Source organism: Streptopelia decaocto (genome assembly GCF_964273445.1).
Source record: "Streptopelia decaocto genome assembly, chromosome: 5".
In the NCBI taxonomy this organism is placed as follows: Eukaryota; Metazoa; Chordata; class Aves; order Columbiformes; family Columbidae; genus Streptopelia; species Streptopelia decaocto.
This window is the reverse complement of record NC_138659.1, coordinates 27,238,762-27,263,474: the sequence shown is the minus strand read 5'-3', so window position 1 is coordinate 27,263,474 and position 24,713 is coordinate 27,238,762. Positions and strand designations below refer to the sequence as shown.

General features: G+C 37.9%; 1 protein-coding gene across 2 annotated transcripts in view; it reads left to right on the top strand.

The window, feature by feature from the left end:
- Window positions 1-24,713, top strand: part of PRKACB (protein kinase cAMP-activated catalytic subunit beta) — a 72,180-nt gene that overhangs the window by 36,073 nt on the left and 11,394 nt on the right. For both annotated transcript variants that reach the window (XM_082054355.1, XM_082054354.1), the window contains exons 2-7: window positions 17,683-17,744; window positions 18,693-18,821; window positions 22,272-22,370; window positions 22,834-22,916; window positions 23,449-23,575; window positions 24,291-24,386. In XM_082054355.1, the coding sequence (XP_081910481.1) occupies window positions 17,683-17,744; window positions 18,693-18,821; window positions 22,272-22,370; window positions 22,834-22,916; window positions 23,449-23,575; window positions 24,291-24,386 (596 nt within the window). The remainder of the gene's footprint in view (window positions 1-17,682; window positions 17,745-18,692; window positions 18,822-22,271; window positions 22,371-22,833; window positions 22,917-23,448; window positions 23,576-24,290; window positions 24,387-24,713) is intronic.

Here is a 24,713-nt window from a genome sequence, read left to right as displayed (position 1 = left end):
GAAGTGGGGGTCTGGTTCATGGACCTGTGGCTGGGGGGAGAATTAATCCCTCGTCCCTTCTTTTCTCTTAAAGCACAGTTGACTTGTTTTGGCAACCCCCACCCCAATTTTTACTTCTCAATTACTTCCTTTATTTTCAAATTATATCAGCTAGTTCAGAAGAAATAGAGAACTCATTAAAGATTGTAATATTTAAACTTTGGAATAGGCAGACATCACTGCACAGATTTAACTTTTTATCATTCATTGTTTTATTTTAATGGATGTATACATCAGAATGCTCTGTACAGTGGTAAACAATATAAAATTGTGTTTGGTTTAACTATTACATATTAATTTAGTGTGGGAATGCTGACTATCTTTTCTTCATTAGTGAACAGTTTACAGTATTAATTGTAAGGATGAAAACTTTTCATGATTGTAGCAAAAGTGAGAGATTTAAAAGAATATCCCAATCTAAGTAAATTGACATTTGATTTTCATTTTTTCCTTTTAAAGCTGTGAATTATTTCGCAAAGCAATTATTGTCTCTGTGGTTAAATACTTGTTTTAAAGTTACAATATGATAATTGATGATAATTTTGTTCCAGATTTCAGATTCATGGATGGATTTGAGATAGTACAATTAGTTGAAAATAGGCCTTACTGGAAGTGCTAAACATCAGTGTTACCATGAAGAAAATCAGTGTTTATACAGCTCCCTGCTTGCAATTTAAAATATTATATTAGTAGGGAGTGAATCTGTTTTCAGAGGATAAGCACTAAACATGGGAACAAAAAGGTGTTAATGCATTGACCTAAAATAGATTCAATCTAGGTCTCCCAGATGAGATGAGAAAGGATCGACTAGTTTTGTTGGGAAGATAAATGATGAAAGTGCATAAATTCTGAGCTTCCGCTTCTCAAAAATATTTTCAGCTTGGTAAAAATAGATGCACACTTCTGTTTATATAGAAGCTCTTTTTTATGTAAATAGCCATTTGAAAAAAAAACACTGAAGCATTTTTGTTTATATAACACGAAGAAAAAAATGCTATTGACCTACTGACACTTACAAATTGTGACCTGTTTGTGTACAAGTCTCTACAATTTTTTTTAAGCCTATTTAAGGCTGGCTTCCTCATGTGACATGCTCCATGAGGAAATGGGCTGTCGTGTCTCTTGATGATAAACATGGTGAAAATGGCTGTTCTGCGAATGCTATTTTAAGTCACAATTCAGCGCAGTGGTTGCACGCATTTTTTCTCAGCCAAAGTTACTGAGCTGGTTGCTGAATGGTGGTTTATTATGTATCTTTGGGTTTGGATTGAAATTCTGCATCTTTATCCTGAACCTTTACTCTCAATTTGTAGATTTATTATTTTTTTTAATAGCAAATAAGAATACTGTAGGTACACATGGACTGAGTCTACATTTCAAGTTTCTCATTTCACTGCCACTGTAGCCAAATGTGTAATAGAGGAGATAAGGAGTACAGTGGAGGGACTATTGCTGTCTACTACTGCCTCCTAACTGTATCTTTACAAAAATACATCATCTGTGAAAATTATTTGTAAAAAATGAAACTTCTGCTGGTGCTGTGTGTTGCTTGTTTGGTTTTCACCTGAGAATTCAATGTCATAGAATTGTGTAGGATCACTGAATTCAGGTTGTTGATTAATTTCACAGGAAGTTTAATGACTAAGCAGTGTTTTAGAAACATACTGGTGTTTGTCTTGTAAGGATATTAGAATATTCTCAACTATTCTGCCCGTATCATTGCAGCTTATGGAACGTTGGTGTAAGGTTTTGGGTGAAGCTACACAGCAGACAGCGTGAACTACTACTGATGTTTGAGACAAAAGCACTCTTTTCAATTACTCAAAAAATTTGGGAAGTGATTTCTCAAAATCTTGTTGGTTTAGGTTTGAGGTAGAAAGAAAGTTTATATATTTATAGCTGCTGCAATGAAATACTGTAACAGATCTGGTTCTGTGTATGACTCTTTACAAGCAGTTACTGTGAAGCTCCGGGTTTGAAGAGAAAGGAACTGCTGACTTTGTTTTGTCGCTCATCTAGTGTCGTGGGTTTGAGTGATTTGCCATGTGGTCCATAGAGGTTTTTCAGTGGTTGGTTTTGAAATTTAACATCTTTGCTTTGTCTTTTTCATATGTAAAACATGCAGTTTTTCTAATGTACCTTGGATTCTTGGTTGCTGCATGAAACGAATGGATGTGTTTTGCGAAATCCTCAGAACCCGGTAGGGCAGAGGTGGCTCAGGGCACCGTGGGCCTTGGAATTGGTTTTAAAAAGCTGACTGAGCACACGTGTGATGGTACAGCCTGAACTGGTAACCAGGGCGGTTGTGCGGCACAGCCGGAGGCTGACAGGGCTGCGATGGCAGCCACCACAACGCTCCGTTTCATTCTCCATTTACGTGTCTTGACTGTCACCACTTGAGCTTATATGGAACATGTCTTGATTTTTGTTTCATTTTCGTAGTTGCTTATTGGTCTTTGTAAGATTGAAATGGGAAAGGAAAGGAGAAAGAGACTGCTGTGTTTTGAACATGAAGACAGTAAGATCAGTGTGAATATTTTATTCTTGAACTGATAAAAATATTTTCCAGATCTGTGCATAATAAGAGAACACATTAACAACTTAGATAATTAAAATGGTCAGGAGAGTCACTAGTGCATCTTGGTCATCTTCATAGTCTCTGAATTGGAAATGAAAGGGTGATGAATAGTCAGAGGAATATTATTTGGTCTCTGATTCAAAATAACATCAGTGTGCTTTCAAATACCATGGAATGACTTATATTTATCTGAATAATGTCTATATATGTGTGTAGAGAGAAATATACATGTGAGGTACGAAATAATGTACAGAGTACATTGTGTGAACTGATTAAAGCTTTAGAATAACTACGAGTTGGGTGCAAGTCAACAGATAATTCTGGTCTAAGGTTGCCATGGAAACAACCAGTGCTTGATATAATTGAGAACATCTTAAAACCTCCTGGTGTTTGCATGCTTTTTTCCCCTGCCATTTTGAGTTGCTTTAGACATGAATAGGTAGCATTGGTCAGAACAGAAGTAGTTAATGAGCAAAACCAAATACCTGTGTCCTGAATATTGATTTTTGTTTCACTGCTGGTATTTTGTGCTTCATAGTTTGTTGCATCACAAAGAGCTCGTAAGGAAGAGCAGCTCTCTGGATTCTGTGTGCTCTCTCTTTCCATTTAGTGTGTGTGTGTTTAAAGATTGAAGCAGAGATTCGGTAGAGATGAGCATACTTCATCAACTGTTGGATTAATATTAGGAGCAATATGTTTCTGAAAACTAGCTTTTCAGCATGGATGGTAAGTCTTTTCTATTACCTTGGGTACTATTTTTTTGTTTCGTCTTCACAATCAGGAAAAATCTACCAGGTTTCCCTTTCTTGTCTGCAGAGCTGCATCGACTACTGATTTCTTTGTTTTTGTTTTCAACTCACTGTGGGTTTCTATTAAAATTTACTTGTTTTAAAGATTTGCTGGTTTTATTAAAAATTTTGCTTTGCATAACTGGTATTTAGCATTTGAAATTTTATTTTAAAGCTTTCATTTGGAAATAACTGTTACAGATCATTAAGGCACAGAATCCGATTTGGAAAATTTTATAATTCAATTATATATATGTCGGTTCACTTAATTTTCTGTGCCGCTTGTAATAAATTATTTTGTGTGAATTGATAAAATCAGAGAGGCCTTCTGAGATCATCGTAATCATCACCTAAAAATTCTAAGCTGTCTTTTGTTGTTTTTCCTCTGAACCAGCTTATTCATCTATGGCTTTTATTCTTTCTAAATGATGGGGTAGCAGAATAGTTGAGGTCATTCATGGAAGCAGGGGATGGGAGTCTTATTTGAAAATAGATACTATAATAGATCTAGTAAACTTAGGAGGCAGGTATTTGCTTTCCGAAAAATCATTGTGACTACTTATTAAAAGGTACTTTGAGTTTAATGGAATTATGAAGTACTAGATTCTTACTTGGAATATTATTGAAAATTGTACCTAAATGTATGAATTCTGTACCTTTATTTCCTTAGAAAGAGATATCCTTTGAAAATTGTTTGCAAAAAGCCCAAATATGTTAGTTTATGAAACAATGCCCTTTTGTTTCAGGCAGATGGTCTGGAGCTTTGGAAAATTATTTGAGACGATTAGAGATTGCTTGGAAAGAAAAAGCAGATAATCGTGTATTTGGGGTTTGTGTCTGTGTGGTTTTGCATTATCCTACAAATTTAAAGGGCTATTTTTACGAAGGTTTCACTTTTGTGCATGTCATGAGATGAAGAGTGGGAGGAGTCATATCACTGCTGATACCAGCTTCTGTGCACTTATCTCAGACAAATGCGTGGAGGTCATCTCCCCCGGCATGAACAGCGTGGCTGTTGTTCCCTTGTGTACGAGGTGCGGTAGACAAATGTCAAAGCCAGTACAGTTATAAGATAAGGTTTCAGAACTTTGTATGTACATTGCGAAGATTTATGTTACAGCCTCAGGGCTGCTCAAGTGCCCCTCGGTGCGGGCTGTCCCTGGCGAACGTGGCCTGGCTGCCTGTGTGTGCCCCCGCAGCTGTGCGGGACGCAGGTGGCCTCCCGAGCTGACATGGCCAGCCTGGGCTCGGCCGGGCTCCCACCAACCTCCTCACGGACATCTGCCCCTGCTCAGCCTCTCTGCAGATGGGGTTGGTGAAACCACAGCCTGGCTGCGCCTTCGTCTGCCATGGAGAGGGAGGGCTCTCGTTGGGTCTGAAGGTCTCTGCTCATCACGTTGCCAGGCTGGGTTTTCCATCACCTTCATGCTTAGGTTGTAGCTTCCGTGAGAATTAAGGTTTGTGGAAGTCAGCTTTATGAATTTTGAATTTTGTTGCTTGAGTGGCTATTTTGGTGTGGTTTGGTTTTGGTGTTCTGTTATGATTGAGTCATTTTAAGGTAATCAGTTTCCTACAAAATAGGTAAAAAAGAGGTTACAGGTGTTTTGTTTGGTTGGTTGTTATTGTTTAGGTTTTTTTAGGGGGTGGTGGTGGCTTGGTTTTGTTTTCCTTACCCTGGGGCTTTGTTCCACAATTTGCATCTGTAGATTTAATTCATCTTGACATCCAGGCTCCTGGTTCCATTAAAAATAGAAATAAAGAGCTGCAACTTTTACCAACTGTCAGTTCCCAGTCAAAAAGATCTATAAATGAGAAGTCTAATTTTGACAAGGGAAACGTGACTATCTTCTGCTCTATCAAGAAAGAATTAGATTAAGTCTTTGGAAACATCTCCCCAGTTAAGCCACTTCTGCTTTTCAGTGCCCCTTTGTGGCTCTCTCTGCTGCAGCGGTGTTACATTACACCCTGTCAGTGGATAAAATCAGGTGCTCTCCTTGTGAAAGATTGCCAAGATGCAAGTGAAGCCTCGATGAAAAAGTGATCTTATCTTCTTCAATTGTAAGTACAATTGGCTTTTTTTTTTTTTCTTACAGGAGGTTTGTTTGTTTGTTTGTTGTGGGTTTTTTTTTTTTTTTTCCTGGAAAGACTTGAAGGAGAAACTGATTTTAGATTTCTTTGGTTTAGGGTTTTTGTTTTGAACAGCAGAACATTTTTGAACAGATCAAAACTGGAAGACCAGGTAACTAACAGCCCCAACTCCTGGTTCTGAAAGGTGCTGCTCTGCTAGATCTCCTGTCTCACTAGGAACAGGCTTAATACTCACAAGTATCACCAAGTACAAAACTGGGCTAGTACTTTCAAATACTGCAAATAGAGGGAATTGCTGATACAGAAATTTACATTCATAAGATAGCAGTTACCAAAGATGTGTGGGACAGAGCAGTATGAGGGAAGAGTATGAACAATGCTGGTAGAACGCTGAATTCCTGTCCAGCTTGGTGTGCGCTGGAGAAAAGGAGCATTTCAGGAGTGAGGGGGAAGGGAGGTTGGGTCAAAATCTTAGTTATATGCACTGGGAATTGTACATGCATCTTTTAAGGGCAAGGGACAATAAGTAGCAACCTGAAAAGACTATAGAAAATGGAAGGATGCCATGGAATTTCCAGGTGCCAGAAGTATGCGTCTTCCTATATGCGTCTCGTGGGACTAATGGTTTTTTCCTTTCAGAAATTCCACAATATTACCTGCTACCCTCTGGTAGCAGACTAGGATAATTTCTTAGGTGTTGGCCTCAGTTCGTGTTTTGTTCTGATTCTTGTATGAAATATTTGAAAAAAAGAAAAGGCAACACAGGCATTGCTGCATTGACGTAGTTCTCAAAATGCATCCATACAGTGAACAGTCCCTCAGGGTGCTTGGTTTGGAGTATAAGCAAAAAATGAGTTTAATAGAATTGGGCTTTCTTCCAAAGGAAAGGGTATTTGGTATGTTGTAATCTTGCATATCTTGAACTGTGACTTACTGTAGTCCCTGTTGTTACATTTCTTACATATATTTTGTTACCAGTAAGACTTTCTGTGGTTTTTAGTTTACATCTCAAATTGTTTATATAATTATTTGTTCCTGGTGCCTCTAAGAGTTGCTGCTGGTACTGCTGTTGCAGGCTAAAATTCACAACAGGAGGTTCCCAGCTTTAATTATTGAGGTTGTTAGGGACAATTTTGTAAATTAAACAGTGTTTTTGGTGTTTTCCTTTATTCATTCCAGTTGCTGACAGATAGTTTGGCCCATTAAGAATTAATGTGGTTTAGGTTTTTTTATTAATTTTTTTTTTTCAGGATTTGCAACTCAGTTCTGTGCAAGTTTTATGCCTGCCTTTTATCCAAATAAGCACTGACTGTAACTAGTTTCTCTCTAGTCCCATTCTTTATCAGAATACAGTAAACACTCTTACCTACTTTTTGCTTACCCCAATCCTGAGGCAAACAAAAACTTGTTGTTCAATCAATGCATTGAATTGTGAAATGTGTTTATTTACATAAGACTTCCTTATTCAGGAAGTCAACCTCGCTGCTATTTAAGGTTATAAATGAACTTCTCCTGCTTGGCTGGTTACCGCAGACAGCCCTTTCCTGTAAATATTGAAAGCGTGTTCTGCAGGAGATATGTCAGTGTAGCGATGTGTCAGAAGCTCACATCTTGCGAAGAGATGAAGAGCTGTTTTGCTGATTTACCCTGACAGCTGTGAAGATGTGTCTTACTGATTTCAGCACATTTATGAGAATTGGAGTGGTTTTGCTAATGCAAGAGCTGGGACAAAGTAGCTTTGTGAGAAGCGGACTTAAACATGAGTGCAGTTAAACCAAGATCGGTGTATCTACTATTATTTTGATACCTTGTATGAAATATTTGAAAAAAGAACAATAAACACAAGAGTTGCTCTTTTCCAGTAACTTGTAAAGGGCACCCGTACAATGAACAGCCCCTGCAGTTCTTTAGTTTTCAGTATGAAGAAGAAATTAATTTAGCAAAACTTGGGTTACTCCTAGAGAAGAGGGTATTTGTATCACAGTATCACAGTATGTTTGGGATTGGAAGGGACCTCAAAAGATCATCTAGTCCAATCCCCCTGCTGGAGCAGGAACACCTAGGTGAGGTCGCACAGGAACATGTCCAGGCGGGTTTTGAATGTCTCCAGAGAAGGAGACTCCACCACTTCCCTGGGCAGCCTGTTCCAGTGCTCTGTCACCCTCACTGAGAAGAAGTTTCTTCTCAAATTTAAGTGGAACCTCTTGTGTTCCAGCTTGATCCCATTACCCCTTGTCCTATCATTGTTTGCCACCGAGAAGAGCCTGGCTCCATCCCCATGGCACTCACCCTTTATATATTTATAAACATTAATAAGGTCCCCCCTTAGTCTCCTCTTCTCCAAACTAAAGAGACCCAGCTCCCTCAGCCTTTCTTCATAAGGGAGGTGCTCCACTCCCTTAATCATCTTCGTTGCCCTACGCTGGACCCTCTCCAGCAGTTCCCTGTCCTTCTTGAACTGAGGGGCCCAGAACTGGACACAATATTCCAGATGTGGTCTCACCAGGGTGGAGTAGAGGGGAAGGAGGACCTCTCTCGATCTACTAACCACCCCCCTTCTAATACACCCCAGGATGCCATTGGCCTTCCTGGCCACAAGGGCACAGTGCTGGCTCATGGTCATCCTGTTGTCCACCAGGACCCCCAGGTCCCTTTCCCCTACACTGCTCTCTAATATGTAATCTCCCAACCTATACTGGAACCTGGGGTTGTTCCTGCCCAGATGCAGGACTCTACACTTGCCCTTGTTAAATTTCATTAGGTTATTCCCCGCCCAACTCTCCAGCCTGTCCAGGTCCCGCTGGATGGCAGCACAGCCCTCAGGTGTGTCAGCCACTCCTCCCAGCTTAGTGTCATCAGCAAACTTGCTGATAGTACACTCAATTCCCTCGTCCAAGTCGTTAATGAATATATTGAATAATATTGGCCCCAGCACTGACCCCTGGGGCACTCCACTAGATACTGGCCTCCAACTAGACTCCGCACCATTGACTACCACTCTCTGGTATCTTATATTATGAGAGGCATTGCCTGCTTGCAGGGAGCTCATTAGGCAATGTGCATATCAGATCAACTACCTGCAGATTTATGCTTAACTGTTCCTAATAATCTAACCATGAAACGTGCTCTCCGGGATAGCTGCTCAGTAAGATGTTATCCTCTTTGGTCGCTGGACTTTCACAAAGAGGGAAGGTGAGGTAGTAATATGGAGAGGCAAGTTGGTACCTGGTATGTTCCAGTGCAGAGGGCTGGGTGGCTTAACTACAGGAAAACTCCAGTTGGTTTGGTGTGTGGCTTTGACTGAAAGAGGAAAATCTGATTATTATGTATATTTGCATTTAATTATTAGAATTTGCTAACAAACTTTCCTCATGAATGTGATACATTTACATGACATGTTGTAGTAATGCCCTATAGAAAATTTGGTCTTGGAACTCATTCTTAAAATGTTTGGTTGTTTTTTAGTGTGTTTCTTTTTTTTGGGGGGGGGAGAGGAGGAGGGTGTTGGTTTTGGTTTTGGGGTGGTTTTTTTTGTTTTCTTTTTTGTTTTGCTTTGTTTGTTTGGTATTTCGTTTTCTCTTTCCCACATGGTAACCATGGAAGTAGATGCATTGCAGAAACAGAAGTGTTAGAGTTTTCACAATTTTAGCAGAGTTTTCAATTTTCTTTCTAAAGTAATACCTGTTTGACACTGTAAAGTGCTCTTTGACACTGTAGATCCTGTGGTAGTTGCAATATTTTAGATTACTTGCTGGATAAAGCTCAGCTACAATTATGGAGAGTGGTACTGGACAGATGAAGCTTAATTCCTATTTGCTCACAAAGCACATCAGTGTATGATAATTGAGGATTGTACGTGTTAACACTTCATATAACCTTTTATGTATGAACTAATTTTATATGTAGGGAGTGTTAAGTACTGCCTTTGAAAGTAATTGTATTAAACTTATAAGTACTAATTTAAAATTTTAAGTAAATAGAATTAACTTATCTAATAGAATAATTGAAGATTAATAACTTAAAATTAGAATTATTGCTCAGAAGCCTTTTCAGTACCAATACTTTCGTGGTCCTGTTACACTAGCACAAACTGGGTTTCCTTCAGCAAAGGAGCAGTTCTATCTACCCCACATATCTGCCCATTTCCACCCCACCTGTCCCTTCCCCAGGAGAAACATTTATGTGATGAAAAGAACTGGGAGCTGTTTTGGATTAAAATTAGCTTCCCTTGTCCTTGCCTGCCTTCTCTCCATTACTTTTTAATCTGGCCTGATTCCCTGACCTGGCTGGGCAGTCAGCCACAAAGATGCTTTTACTCTTTCAAGGAAGGTCACGATAGAGCAGCAGTGACTGTGGAAGGACAGGACTGGGGTGTTTTGTATTTATACCAGCCCATACTGAACACTGGATTGCAGCCTAACAAACCAAGCTGCTATTTCTTGGACTTGTAAGCCTTAAAGCACGTGGATTGTTGCAAGAGAAGACACAGATTTACAAATGTGTTGTCTCCGGCAGTTTGGAATTATTCCCTTCAATGAGCGCTTAAAGGGCAGGAAGAAGGTGTGAGAGAGACTCCTTTCCTTAGGCCAAAGCTTAGTTTTAACGTATTCAAGAACTAACTGGGTGCCAGTTCTAACTGGTCATTTTAGAGAACTGGGACAAAAAAAAAATCAACTCCAATCATAAAAAAGGTTGCTAACAATGCTTTAATTTGAAAGGAAAGCTTGGGCAAGAGAGAGAGGTGCCACCCTGGAGGGCCAAGAAACCAGAAGGGACACAACAGCTCTTACCCACCAGGAATCTGCAAGACACTCAGGTCGTGTCCTGTGCTTTGGTGTTCAGATGGAGCTATTCTGCTTGTCTGCATTGAGGAACTCTTGCATGTGATCAATGATTTTGGGTTTGAATAATAAATCCTAGTTTGGTTCATAGGTTTTGGTTGGCTGTTTCAGGGTATTTTGAAGAGAGGAAGAGTCTTTTGGTGTAACTTGAAAACATAGCATCTGTGTCTTGAGGGACAAGTCACTTTGTTTAATGAAGTATATTAATTATTAATTTTTTTACGAGCACTGGGTCTGGGTTCTCTTTTAGATTAAGCAAGCAGAGTTTTAAAACTTTTTTTTTGTGGGAAATTATTGAATTGGGACATATATGCATGTACAACTCTAAGCAGAGCTACTACAAGACCTGATTGTGTTTGTGACTGAATACATTTCCTGATTTATGTTATAAACAACATATCAGGGATTCGCATATCAGGCCTGGTGTTAGTTGGGTTTGGTCCTGTCTCCCAAGAGTGGTCTCAGTTATGTTGTACTTCTGGCATTAGCAGAGTTCACTGCCTCTGTTTGGACCAGTACTTTCTCATTTAAGAAAAAGAACAAGGAGGAAAGCCTGAAAATTAAAGGAGAGGGGCGCGGTGGGGGAATTGTTGTCTCAAAAATAGAAGGAAGAAGAAAGTCAGTCTGACTGTGGCAGTTGTATGCAGTAAGTGAGTATCTGCTGCTCAAAATTCAACAGAGAAAGGCATTATTCCTGATAGCTGAAAACCCAGCTCCTGTTGGTTTGTCTAAATCTGTCACATCTCTTATGCAGGCTGTTGCTGTCTAGCCAGCCAAGGAAAGAGCATGAAAATTAAGTAAGACTTCAGCTTTGTTTAATTTACAGCTTAAAGTTATAGCCTGTAGCACTGAAAATTAAAAACAAAAAAAGGAAGAAATGTTGGGCTTTTTATAGAGCTCTTAACTGTTGCAAATTTGTGTTTATAAGAGTGACAAGAAACTGTCTGGCTCAAGACTTCAAAATCACGGACAGGATTAAAATAAGATTTTGCCAGCATTCCAAATTTTGCAATGTAGTGGATGAGAACGGTGTGTATTTTAAAATTCCTGCACATTGTAAATTAATTCCCTAATGTGCTCCCCCCAAAATCAAATTCTATTTCTGTCTTCTAGTCTCAGGCATGGCAGCTGTAATGGCTCTTAATTTACTGCTGATCCCACTTCTCTCCCTTTTTCTCAATGGTTCTTCCATGCTCTTCCCTACTTCTTACTATCCCTGCCAGTATTCCTCTGAAGTGTTTACAGTGTGCGGTTAGATAAATTGATGGCACTTCCATTTTAATAGCAAACTTCTATGCAGTTAATAATTCTTATGTGATCCTTCATTTCCTAAGAACGTTCGGGTTTTGCGTTCCAGCAAATGAGCTCTTTCAGAACTGCTCCCTGTGTTTTGGTTTATTGGGGTGGTGTTGTTTGTTTGAGGTTGTTGGGTTTTTTTGATGGTGTTTTGTTTTGTAACTGAAGGTTCTTAGCTGTTGTAGCTGTGTAAGTGAGCTTGCTCTGCAGCAGCAGTACTGAATATAATTAATGTTTAAACAGAAATGGAAGATCAAAACTTTGCTCTCAAAGTAAAAAAAAATATAAATAAGATATTAAACTGATGCAGTTTATTAATCTAATTTTTCTGGCTTTGCATCTCTTAGAGCAGAAAAAAGACACAATCCTCGCTGGTCAGTTTTTCACAAGAGCCAGCAAGTGTCTCACCACAATGGTGACTTGTCCTTGACCAGGCCTCTATCACACTGGACATTTTTCACCACTGTTTTCACATAGTGCAAAACAGAGCGTTTTGTTCTTGTTGGTGGTCTGTTTCAGTGATACTATTTTAGTTTCTGTTTTGAAGAGTTTCCCAGCTATTAAAACGTTAACTGGTGCTCATGCTACTTCCTTTGAGTGTATTAACACTTAGTTGTGTTTGTTTTCAAAGACTTGCCAGGGTAGAAGAATCTTGCTGAAAGTCTTGTGATGTTTTTCCTGCTAATCGAAAGAGAAATGTAAAGATATTTAAGGCAAGAGGTTAATGGTGTGAGAGTGGGACTGAGAACTTGAATCGTTGGCTTCTCACTTGCTTCTGAAATGTGGTTACCATAACCACTGGATTCACAGACGCGTTTATATACATCTCAATAACGTTTAAGGCTATAAATATTGTTTTTATAAAAATTAAATATACAGATATATTTACCAGAATATCTTCATACGTATTTTTTTTTATTAAATGAAATACGAGATTTAATTAAATAACTCATTTAATTCCAGACTTCAAGTGATTATATTACAGTTTTGGAACAGAAATTGAATTGTATTTTGATAAAGGGCACTTTAAATACCAAGCAGAGATTGGCATTTAGCACAGCAGATGGGGGTTTGTAGTGATGCCCAATGTTTAGTCTTAATCAGTTTAGCTCTTGCTTTCTTGCCATGAATCCCATCCAAATGCTTTCTTTTTGTGTATGTGTCTTTTTGGGGGGGAGGGAGGGGTGTTTTTCTTCCCCTCCCAGAAAAATTCTGGATTGCTGGCTCTTATGGGAGATGCGCTTGAGAATAACAAATACAGTCATGTGGGAGGTGGGAGAAAGGCAGAAAGTACCTGCCGGGAGCTCCTCAGGACGGCACCATCCCCAGATGGAGCCTTTCCCTCTGCTGGCACTGCACCCTGCAGAGACGTCCTGAAACTCTTGGAGGTTCTTTCTGGAGCTTTCCTCTGATTCACTCACTCTTCAACTGGGTTTTAGGCCAGCGTACACTTTATAGTAGTGGTATGCCATTTGTTAATAATTTGGTTTATGTTTAACTCTTTGTACAAAAGTTAATCAATAAACGTATTGTGCGTAGTGTGAATATACGGTTAGATAATAAATCTGCTATTTTGGGGTGGGCTCAGGGGCTTTTTGGTTTTCTGTGTGGTAGGGTTTATTCATTTGATATTGTTGATGGCTGTGTGATTTTTGGTTGGTTTGTGGTGTTTTCTTTTTAAGGGAAGCGGGGACCTGTGTATGTATGCTTTTGTTTGGTTGGGTTTTTTGTGGGTTTTGTCGGTTGGTTTGGCATTTCTTGGTTTGTTTTTCATTAATGCCTCTTTGTATGCCAGTATTGCCTGGAAGCTCTTGCTCTCGAGTCCTGCTTCCCACAGCAGTCTCTCCAGCAGCCCGCTTGCCCTGGCTGTGGGCACAGCTCTGCGTGGGCCTGGCCTCCTGCTGGCTCTGATACACAGGGATCCCTCTTCCCCTGTCAGCTGTGTGTGCACTGGAGCATTGCTGCTGAGTAGAGTTGGAGCTGAAGCAGGCACAAGTTACAAAACTGCTTCAGTTCTTTCAGTTTTAACTCCTTGGCTGTTACCCCATTTCTTACTGCTATTTCTGAATCTCCCCAGATTTCTGACTAAATGCTTTGGGTGTTTGCATTGCATAAAACTTGCTTCTCCTGCCAGCTGTTGCTCTTGCTGGTCACAAAGAGCGAGGCTTATGCTGTGTGTTTGTGCTTAACCTAATCTCTGGACTACTTGTGCATCCTCCCCAGTTCTAGCTGGTGTCCTTTCTGATGCTTCCAGTTGTTTTGGCTGTTGCTGTGTCCCTCATTGTGCCAGTGCTGTCACCTGGGATTCATCCTCTCCTTCCAGCACCTTTCTCTTGTGCAGCAGCTTTTCTTCCTTTTGTTTCAGCCTCCTTTGCTCCAACTTCTGCTGTACCAGTGACACCAGTCCGAACAGGAGCTGTCTGCTGGTCTTTGCATACATCCCTGCATCCTCATCTTCCCTTTGCTCAGCCATATATGAGCGATCCTTGCTCTTCAGTGCTTATGGGAAACTGTATATCAATGTCTCTTTCCTGGGCTCTGTTTTTCAACAGTCTTATAAAATTAAATCATACTTGTATGGCCACCATACAGGATTCCCGTGTGCATTCCAGTTGGATACAGCAACTTCAGCTCTGAAGTTGAGACTTTACAAAGAGTTTTGTTGCTGTTGTTGGGTAACGAGACTGAAATTTGATTGTGAATTTTTTTTGGAGACTGCTTGCCATTTCTATGCTATCCACCACATGCCATGCAATTCACACTTGCTGTCTTTTGGAACAAAGTGCCAAGTAGTGGGAAGATCACCCGATTACAGGTTTTATTGTGATCCAGCACGCTGCAATGAAGATAGATACACTTGTTAGCAGCAGTTCCTTGGATGTGTGTGTCTTGGAATAAATTAATTGTTAAAGGTGCCAACTTGATCTCCTGAAGTTTTGTAAGCTGTGCTTATTTCTGTGACGCATCATCTTTTTTTCGTACTGAATTTAGCTGCCTTTGGGTTTTTTTGTCTTTTCTTTGCTCAAGCATTCTGTGATTTAGCATGAGTCATTCTGTCTGTGTGGGAAAGGGCTGGTTTATTACAGGGGCTCTTCTTCAGTGGGGAGGGGAAAGGGTGGAATGTATTTGTGTTTTCTATGTGTTGTGGAAATGCATAAAACTTTTTTCTTCTCTTTCTTTCCTCTCTTCATCATCTCATCTGTGTGGGTGAATGTTCCTGCAACCCTTGGGGAACCTATAGAGACTTTTGGTATGCTCATTCCTTCATTAGTGCCCAAAGTCACAGATGCTAGGAACAGTTTAAAAACTAGAAAAGCAAACAAGAGTCACATCGTAGCAATGTAAAGTGGCTAAAAATGTGCACCTGAGGAAACCTTCCAAGTCATCTAGTCAACCTATTTGTTTGCATCATCACAACAATCCCAATGGCCACTACTATCCAGTTGGTGTAAATTTTGATACTGCGCTTGAAAAAGTAGGAACGAAATATGTTCTCCTGTAGCAAGACCTAACGTTTTGTGATCAAGATGTAATTTTCAAAAGTACTTAATCCTGTTTCAAATTGAGAGTTCTCTTTTCAGAAGTGACTGAAGTGTATGCGCTGAATTTGCCTAAATTCTGTTTGAAATCACCTGCTGAATTGTGTTGTAGTGCAGGAGCCCAGGTGACCTCTGAAAATGAGAACCAGGAACAATTTGACCCACTTTCCCATTAGGAAAAAATGTAAGTCTAGTAAAACACACTACAGAATATGAAATAGCTTTTAAAAGATAGTGATTTTAACATAAATGAGTGCCATTAGGTAGCTTTATTTTGCAATTACATGTTCAATGCTGCTTTCCAAGAAAAGAGAGCAAAAGCAAAGTAGAATAAGTTTTGTTGAAGGAGAGATTGTGGCTTATTGAAATGAGAGATTTTTTTTTTGCATTCTTCCACAATTTGAATATTTCCAACTGAATCACATTTTTTTCCATAAACAGCATTTATTTCATGAGTAGACGAGAAACAAAGATGACCACATGTAAATATCATTGTATATTTTTGTAAGTAATAATTGTATTTCAGTGCAAAATATGGAAAAACTTAAATATCTCTCATGTTATCTCCATTGTTCTTAAAAATTAATATTTTAAGACATATGTACTGAAATGACATGAGAAAATGAGACCAATTATTTCATGTTTTGGTTGTGGTACATACTGCTAAAGTTAATGTTCGTTTTAAGCTATAGCTGGTTCAGTTTGAAGACTCAGCTTCTTGGTACTCTTAATGATCATCCTAGGTCATTGAGAGAAAATAATGTTAGTACTACTTTGACATAAATTGATGTTTAAAAAGCTTTTATTAGTAGTTATCATTTCATCAGGTCATCTCTATTCTCCTCATGGAATAAGGATCATCAGGTATAAATTTGGACATCATTAGCTTCCCTTTTTTGTATTGAAAAATTATTTCATGCCACAGGAAATCCTGTTCTCTTTTTCAAATTATAGTAATTTAAAGTCATTACATGAGTAACCCCAACAATTTAAAAACAATGGAAATATTAATCCAGTGTGGCGAAAATATGTCAAACATTTTACTGATTACCCACTAAAATATTTTTAACTCTTAGTGAGTTTTAATGTCAATATCAAATAGTTTATTTGATATGAACTATGTTGTTCTTACTGTACTTAACCATAAGTTTAGGGTAATAAGTGTGTTCCTCCTCTTTGGTATTGCTTATTTAAAATTACTGAGCGGATATCACGCTTTAATCAACTTTAAGACCTTGAGGTCTGCCAGACTGCTGCTCCAGCAGAGCCAGCGACAGTGGGACCCATAAACCTCCCGTGAGTTTTGTGATAGTTGAGTCCCATAATGCACTTGTGAAGGGGCAAAAAGGCAAACAAGAAAATTCATGACCAGTCTTTTCCTGGGCTGCCTTTGTTGTTACTGTTGCTGTAACTGTAGCAGTAACGGAAGAGCGATAAGAGAATTTTGAAAAGTTCCCTGTGCAGACACTAGTATTCTCTGAAAAGTACAAAAAGAGTTCTGTTTCGTCAGATGGTTGTTTACAACCCCTTATAAACATGATATTTTAATGGCCATCAGAAGGTAAAATACAGTTGTTAAAATGTACGTTCCTAGATACTGACCAGAATAATCTTGGCGCACGCTGAGTATTTTTAGAAATTGCTTGTGGCAGAACATCGTAGTACAGAAAATCCACTGTTAATAACATTATATTATGTGAAATGATTCAGAGAACACAAAAACAGTATGATATTTTCTTCTTGATTCTGTGACTCTTTTGGAACCACAGCAATGTCTGAAACACCTCCCGTTTATGACTCTGCGTTAAGTAATCTCCATTGATCTGGCTGATAATTGATATTCAAAAAACAGAACAGCTGATAGATGATCTGAACAAAATATGTTGGTGCACATTTTAAACAGTCATCCAGAATTTTGCTATTACACATTCCTTCAATTTCAATAGAAAATGAATATTTAAAATATCTATTCTCTGACTGTGGGCATGCCTGATGTGCAGTGTCGTTGTAGCCATGTGCTTTGTCTGTGCTTGCAGTAATGCTGTCCATTTGGTACATGAGCTTGCAAACAGCCTTTAAATAAAGGTGATGGGGGAAAAAAGCAATACGATTGACATTACGCTCGATCAGTTGAAAGATGTAACTTTTATTTAACAAAAACAGATGTGGAATGGCTATTTATAAATGTCAGGGTTTTTTTCCCAGTTGAATTAAGAATGTCTTACATCACCTTAAAGCCTGCTTGCATATACAGTATTGTGAGTTATTAGAGCTGATGTAGTTTAAGTAATTTGTGTAGAATGATGTAGTTACTCCAGAAAGCTTAGAGGTCACCTGGAGATATTGTAGCAGCTCTAGAGGCATTGGTACTTGCTTTCATACCTGGTGAAAATAGCATATTATGAGTTGAAGAAAGAAGTTGATAATGAAGTGTACATATTTTGTTAACAAATCTTCTCCATTGCATCCATGATGAATTACGTTAATGAAAATGTACTTTTTTGTGCTTTCAGTGAAAGAGTTCTTAGCCAAAGCCAAAGAAGACTTTTTAAGAAAATGGGAGAGTCCCCCTCAGGTATCAGTTGTTTAAACATTCAATAATTTTTCTGTTGCTTTTTTTTTGTTATTTTTTTATAATGTCGTCAGTGTGTTATGAGCAGTGCAGAAAACAGTTTAAGGCAATTTTTAAAGAAGTTTCCATTTCTAATGTCAGTTTTGTCATTGAAGGTCATCAGCAAAGTCTCTCGGGTCTTGTCGAGCTCTGAGCTGATGAAATACTCATACTGAACAAGAGCTTTCTCTCGCTGATGATGTTGTTCACCATCAATATGACAAGAGTCAAAATCTATTGGCATATTTTATCTGGCTTTTTATAACATTAAGTATCGGCACATCTGTAACTTACCCTGTTAATAATTTTCCAATGGTATTAAGGGGAATTGATAGTATTAAGTCCTACTGCATGGGGCTTGGGGGCAGGCTAAAGAGCTTGTTAGAGGGAAATATCTTAAAAAGTGAACTTGGGGGTTTGGGTTATTTGGGAAAAGTCTTTTTTGTTTTTAAAGCAGCATTTGAAATGCTATGGTAATTAATATCTGAGGAAAATTTACTCAGTGGTAGGCTCTCCGGACAACTCTCGTGTAGAACTGTCTCTAGAGCTTGGATTTTTTGTGTGTTCTAATATTTTTGTTTGTGAAACATATAGGGGTTATTTACCTGTATGTTAAATTCATGATCTGTTTACTGCTAAATGTTTCTTACTAAGCATGTCTTATCAGTATGGACAAATTATAGAAGTGTTGATACAATTCAGTTAAGTCTTTTTCTGCTTTAATGAGTGAAACGTAAAATCTCTTATTAAAAATTGACAGGCATGAAATTATAACAACACTATAATTGGCTGTAGTTGTCTTTGATAAATGTAATTTTACTCAATATTCTTTCATAAATTAATTCAATCCATACAGTTAAAATTGTCTTTGGGTATTAAATTGTAAATAATATCATATCCTTGTACTCGTAGAATACCGCTGGCCTAGATGATTTTGAGAGGCAAAAAACCCTTGGAACAGGATCATTTGGGAGAGTTATGATGGTGAAACATAAAGCCACAGAACAGTATTATGCTATGAAGATACTGGACAAACAGAAGGTTGGTGTAGCTTGCAATGTTTTTTTTGTTTACTAAATATTTTTATGTAGACAAAGATCTGGTAACTGGCTAAACTTTGCACTTATGTGCTTTTACTAATCATACTTGAATACTGGTGATACTTTAAAGAGTTGGCTTTCTTTTTTAGCCAGCAGATTTAGTTGTTGGCATTGTGTAAAATTCTTACAGTGGGCACTGACATTAATAGCAGGCTAAAGAGGCTCTAAGTGACATCTGAATATTACATTTTGTGTGCGTAATAATGTAATAATCCTGTTGCATCTATAGTGGCTGCATAGGAAGAACAATCATCTCTCTCAGAACAGCTGTCACACAACAGACACTTTCTATGTTGAAAATTTACGTGCAGTAGTCTGAATCTGTGTTGTTACTCCAGCCTGATTTTAACAGTTTATTACTCTTGGATTAAGTAAGCAATGTCATTTGTTAAAGTTTAAATTTTAAATAAAATAGAATTCCAGAATAAGTATTTTTAAGAAATCTATCAATACAGTCAGATTTTAGTGGTTTTGACAAGTTCTTCAGAAGTACATTAATTAGCTCAGTAGAATTTAAGGTTGTCAACAGAAGAGCTCTTCTGACTTTGTAAGGCACTACGTATTGCTACTCTATAATAAAAATAATATTAAGAAAATATTAATCTGGCAATGAGAACTTTAATAATCAGCAACTGAGAAAATGAAAGTCGGTGTTGCCTCAGTGTGGGTTCTTGCACTTAAGCATTATTACATTCCTGAGTAATGTTATATAATGGAACTGTGACAGTGACCGTTTTCCCTGAGTTGCAGTTAGAGTATTCTTTACATGTGATTTGAGGTCCTGGACCTTGAATAATGTGTCATTTAGCTAAATACTGCTTTATAATGGTCAGACAAGAAGAAACTAAAACTTAGCTTTCAGTGTCAATTCTGACATTATTTTTTTACTTGGAAAAGCTCAATTTTTTTGCACCTTCAGCATTCTCCTGTAACAGTAGTTTCTAGCTTTTATTTAAAAAAAAATACCCAATTAAATTAAAAAGACATTCCAACATAGCACGACTGAAATAGAGCCCAGACCATTCCCACCTGCGTGGAGCTTTACCTCGCCGTTACCTCAGGGTGGCTGGAGGCATCTGCAGGGAGCATTGGTGGAACACGAGGTGTGATGAGCATCACCCCGCTGCACCAGAGCCCACCAGCAAATGTCACATTTGCAACTGTTTTTTCTTTGAACCCTTTTTGGTGAACGGCTCAGGCCTTGTCACTGAAGCCATTTAGGAAATGCCATCTTACTGCAGAAAGCTGCCATAAAAATAGTCTGAAGATTCTTTTTAAAAAAAAAAAAAAGCAAACAACAACCAAACAAAAACAAACACCAAAACTCATTGCTACCTCAGTTAAAATTGGAAAGCGATAGCTATGAAATTATCTGGTAAAAGCAAAAGCTCAACATTTTTAATGATAGTAGTGAACTTGCAGTAAAAGATTCACAGGATTAAAGATGTCTGTGTCCAGGTGTCAGTCTTCTATTGAAAAGTAGATTATTTTGTCTATAATCAGAAATCTGAAGTTCCTTTATGAAATACACACTTTTTCTACTCAACTTAGCATATAGTTATATATTTATGTATTCTATTAGAAATATTGTAGTGTTATATTGGTAACTTCTATTATTTGATCATAACATAGGAGATGGTTGAGAGAGAACACATTTCTATCACTTTGTACACTATAGAAAGCATACAGATTTCTGAAATCAAGCAATATGCAGGCTGCCTATAATTTTTCATTTTCATTTGACTTGGAAATAAGACCATATCGTGTGTCCCTTTGTTATCCAGTCTTGGTTCATCAGGATATGAGGGGAAAAAAAAAAAGTTTAATAGATGTTGATATAGCAGTAGTTTTGTGTGTAGCATTGTTATGTCTTCATTGATCTGCCTTAATTTCAGAAGGCTTTAACACAACATTGTTTGGCTAGTTTTCTTAAGTAATTGTGTTTGGAAAAAAAGTATTGTTAATAAAAGCTCAGACACAAGCTGTTGAAGAATTTACCATGACCAGATACCATTTGATGTACAAGAAGCCATGACTGACTTGCCCTGAGCTTGAGCTTCAGTGTGAGCAAAGCCGGGCTCTCAGAGGCCCTGGTCTGATCCAGTGTCACCGAGCAGCTTCAACTGGTGGTGCTGCTGCCGCCACCCCCAGTACCCAATGGCACAGGGTGAGACGGGCGGTAAAGGCTCGGCCAGCCCTGCCGCTGAACGCGTCACAATGTCACAGCAGAACCCTCGCTTGCTTTGATTGTCAAGGTAATTCCAGGACCGAGGCCTTTTAGGGATATATATACGCTTCACACAAAGGAGATGATTTGAGTAAAATTTTTATTTTGTCTCTGGAGGTCTGCTATTCAAAAGAGATTTAATATTTTAAACTCACTATTTAATTTGAATGGCATTTATTTCAAAACAGTAGTGTTTGGGGTGTTTTTTTCATAGGAGCTACTTTTTGCATCTAAAAGCTAAATTTAACCCGTTCCAGTCAGGGTTGGAATATCTTGCTTATCTCTTACTTACAGCAGTTAGATCTGATTTCTGAACATGCAAAATCAGACTTGTTTTTTATCACACTTGTACACTTTCTCCTTGTTTCCTATGAAAAACAAAACATAACTTTACTTGGAAATCATGCCGTTCTCGAAATGAGATATAGATAAATTGTGTAATAGGGATTAAGTAAAATGGAAAGAATCAATTATGCAATGTTGGGGTTTAACACAAGGAAACCAATTATTAGTTACTGAGAAAGAGAACTTAGCAGAAATCTGCCACTTGCTGCCTTGTTAGCAGCTTCATATTATACTGGATTCCAAGAAGGTAGCATTTAATTTTTTTAATATGTTTGCTGAGCAGAGAAGCAAAACCCATTGAAAGGTCTGGCAGAAGTAACTCTTGTTTATAAGAATGGAAATTTTGAATTTGTATTCTGCTTAGGTTTCTCCTTAGTAATGTGTGAGCTATGTAAATTAAGTCAGTTTGCTCCTGTTCACACATAACAAAATTCATAATTAAATGTGTCTGACACAATTTCCTGCCTTCCTTAGCAAAGGGCCCACAGATCAAACGGATTTTATTGAACTGTCATCTTGGCTGCAGAAGGATCTCCATTACAAATACAAGTGATTCTTAAGGAAATGCAGAGATGTTTTCCTTACTGGTTCCTATACTTGGCATGTAGAAAGAAGCACTATTTCTGGAGTTATCAGGAAACTGTATTGCATGACTATTACTCTTTAAAATGTTGTTAGACTTTTTAATCTAGTAATCCATAAGGTTTTTCATTATCTGTAAAGCTACGAGCTTGTTTTTGGCTAATTGTTTTACACTGAAAAATTTATCAACAACTATAAAATGTCAAACTGAAGATTGTTTTTTTTTTTCTCTCCTAGGTTGTCAAACTGAAGCAAATAGAACACACACTGAATGAGAAGAGAATATTACAAGCAGTGAACTTTCCTTTCCTTGTAAAACTGGAGTATTCTTTTAAGGTAATCACTATTTTGAAAGTAGTTGTTTGGGTTTCAGAGAAACAGGTCTTCAAAACTTAGATAGTAAAACATTGAACTCTTGCAGTACACTAGTTGTAGTATTTTTGTTTGCAAAGGTGCTTCACATGGCACTGTTGAACAGGAGTTCCTGCCCTTGTGTGCACACTTGTACACACCCCAGTTCACCAGGTGGTGATTGAAAAGATATCTCCAAATAAATAAATAAAAATGAAATTAAACTTCTAGATAATTGCCTTGTTTTGGAGGGAAACTGACTTTTGTACAGCAGGGAGCTTTTAGGCATCATTCTGTCTTTGAGAGAAATCAAAGGATGTATTTCTGTACCAATGTATAGAATGGTAAATTTGTAGTTGTTCTGCAGATTTTTTTGCTTGAGGTTTATACCTGAGACTGTTCTCAATGACAGCCTTATGTATTTGTGTGTGTTTACTTGCTTCCTTAGGACAATTCTAATTTATACATGGTAATGGAGTATGTTCCTGGTGGTGAAATGTTTTCACATCTAAGAAGAATCGGAAGGTTCAGGTAAGAGTATTAATGACCGTATTCCTTTAAAAAGGCTTATGTTGCTAATTTGGGAAGATGGTTTTATCAAATTTGTTAGTATCGAAAAAAAATTCTGAAGGGGTAAGTGCATTTAATTTACTTCTTTTTTAGTGGAATTAAACTAGTCAGGCAATGCAAAACTCGTAATTGTGCCTTATTTTTCAGTTAGTTAATGCAGGCATTTGTGATCTATGCACGATAGAATCTTGGAATTCCTGTGCATGTTGTCCCTGAAATTTATAGCTACTGAAAGTAAAATTTTAAGTCTAAGCTCTGTATTGTGGGATATGTTAATCTTGATTTGCATGTGTATTTTAATGGCAAGACTTAAATTTAGGAAATGAGTGTATCAGTTCTAAATGTTTTGCTGTTTGCTTTTTTTTTTTTCCTTGTTACACAGTAAGAGAGCCAGTTAAAAGATATTTAATTTATCTATCCCTGGCAGTTACATGGTTCTTTCAGTATCTTAGCATAGTGTTGGGGTACTTAATATTCTTTTAATTCTTCACAGTGAACCACATGCACGGTTTTATGCAGCTCAGATAGTGCTAACATTTGAGTACCTCCATTCATTAGACCTCATCTACAGAGATCTAAAGCCTGAAAATCTTTTAATTGATCAGCAAGGATACATCCAGGTATGTGATATTCTTCATATGTTTAGGAAGTGGAGTCTTGTCTTACTGTGTAGAGTTAAGTAATTCTGGAAAATATGTTCAGAATAAATGGTCTGAAGCTGGTTGGCATGAAAACGTGTTTTCAGGGAGCACTGAAATGTCCTCTGCTTAGTAATGGTTAAAACCATGGGATTGTGCTTCCTCTGACTAAAATGAAGCATGCACAGTGGAGCTGTCTGCAGTTGAGCGAGTTGTCAAGGTTTCTCTTGGGGTCTGTGGTGAGAGGGAGGTGATTACGTGGCTCTGTTCCTCTGACCTATTTTATACATCTGCCCTAGAACAAGATGAAAGGTGCCGTAGAATGTCTGTTTCTCTGCATTGTCTATATGAATAGTTAAGGATAACCAGCTTAGATGTCAGCAAGTACTATAGTATGTAGTGTCAGATAAATCCCACACTTGATATGTTATTTATTCATTTTATCACTAGAAACCTGCTCTCTGTATTAGAAATGTCAGAAGGACTGGCTACTGAAAGTACCTCTCACTATATCATAGAATCATAGGATACCAGGTTGGAAGGGACCTCAAGGATCATCTCATCCAAACTGTCTATACTGTGTGATTTGAGAGACAATTTTTTCCTCTGTGTAAAATAGCTTTCCAAAATATTTCAGAAGTACTTAAATTTATTCATAAAAATGCACTTGCAGTTAATTTGTTTGTTCTGATGACAGGTCACGGATTTTGGCTTTGCAAAAAGAGTAAAAGGAAGAACTTGGACGTTATGCGGAACTCCAGAATACCTGGCACCTGAAATAATTCTCAGCAAGGTACTTTGTCTTGTTTTTCAGCCATGCATTTGATGCAGTTATAGCTTATGACCCAATTATTATATTAAACTCTGAGATAATTGCTGATACTTGCAAAAATCGAATCTTGACTTGTCAGCTGTTTATGAATAACACAAAATGTGATTGTTGCATTTTTCTAGTATACTAAAACTTACTCCAAAACATTATTGTACAGAACTTTCTACATATACTTGCTGTGTATAATAACTTGTGTGGGGAAAAAGGGATTTAAAGAATCCGTAACTGGGTTGTTTAATTAGCATCCTTATCCAAACCACAGATCCGAGTGACCACATTCTAAAGTGT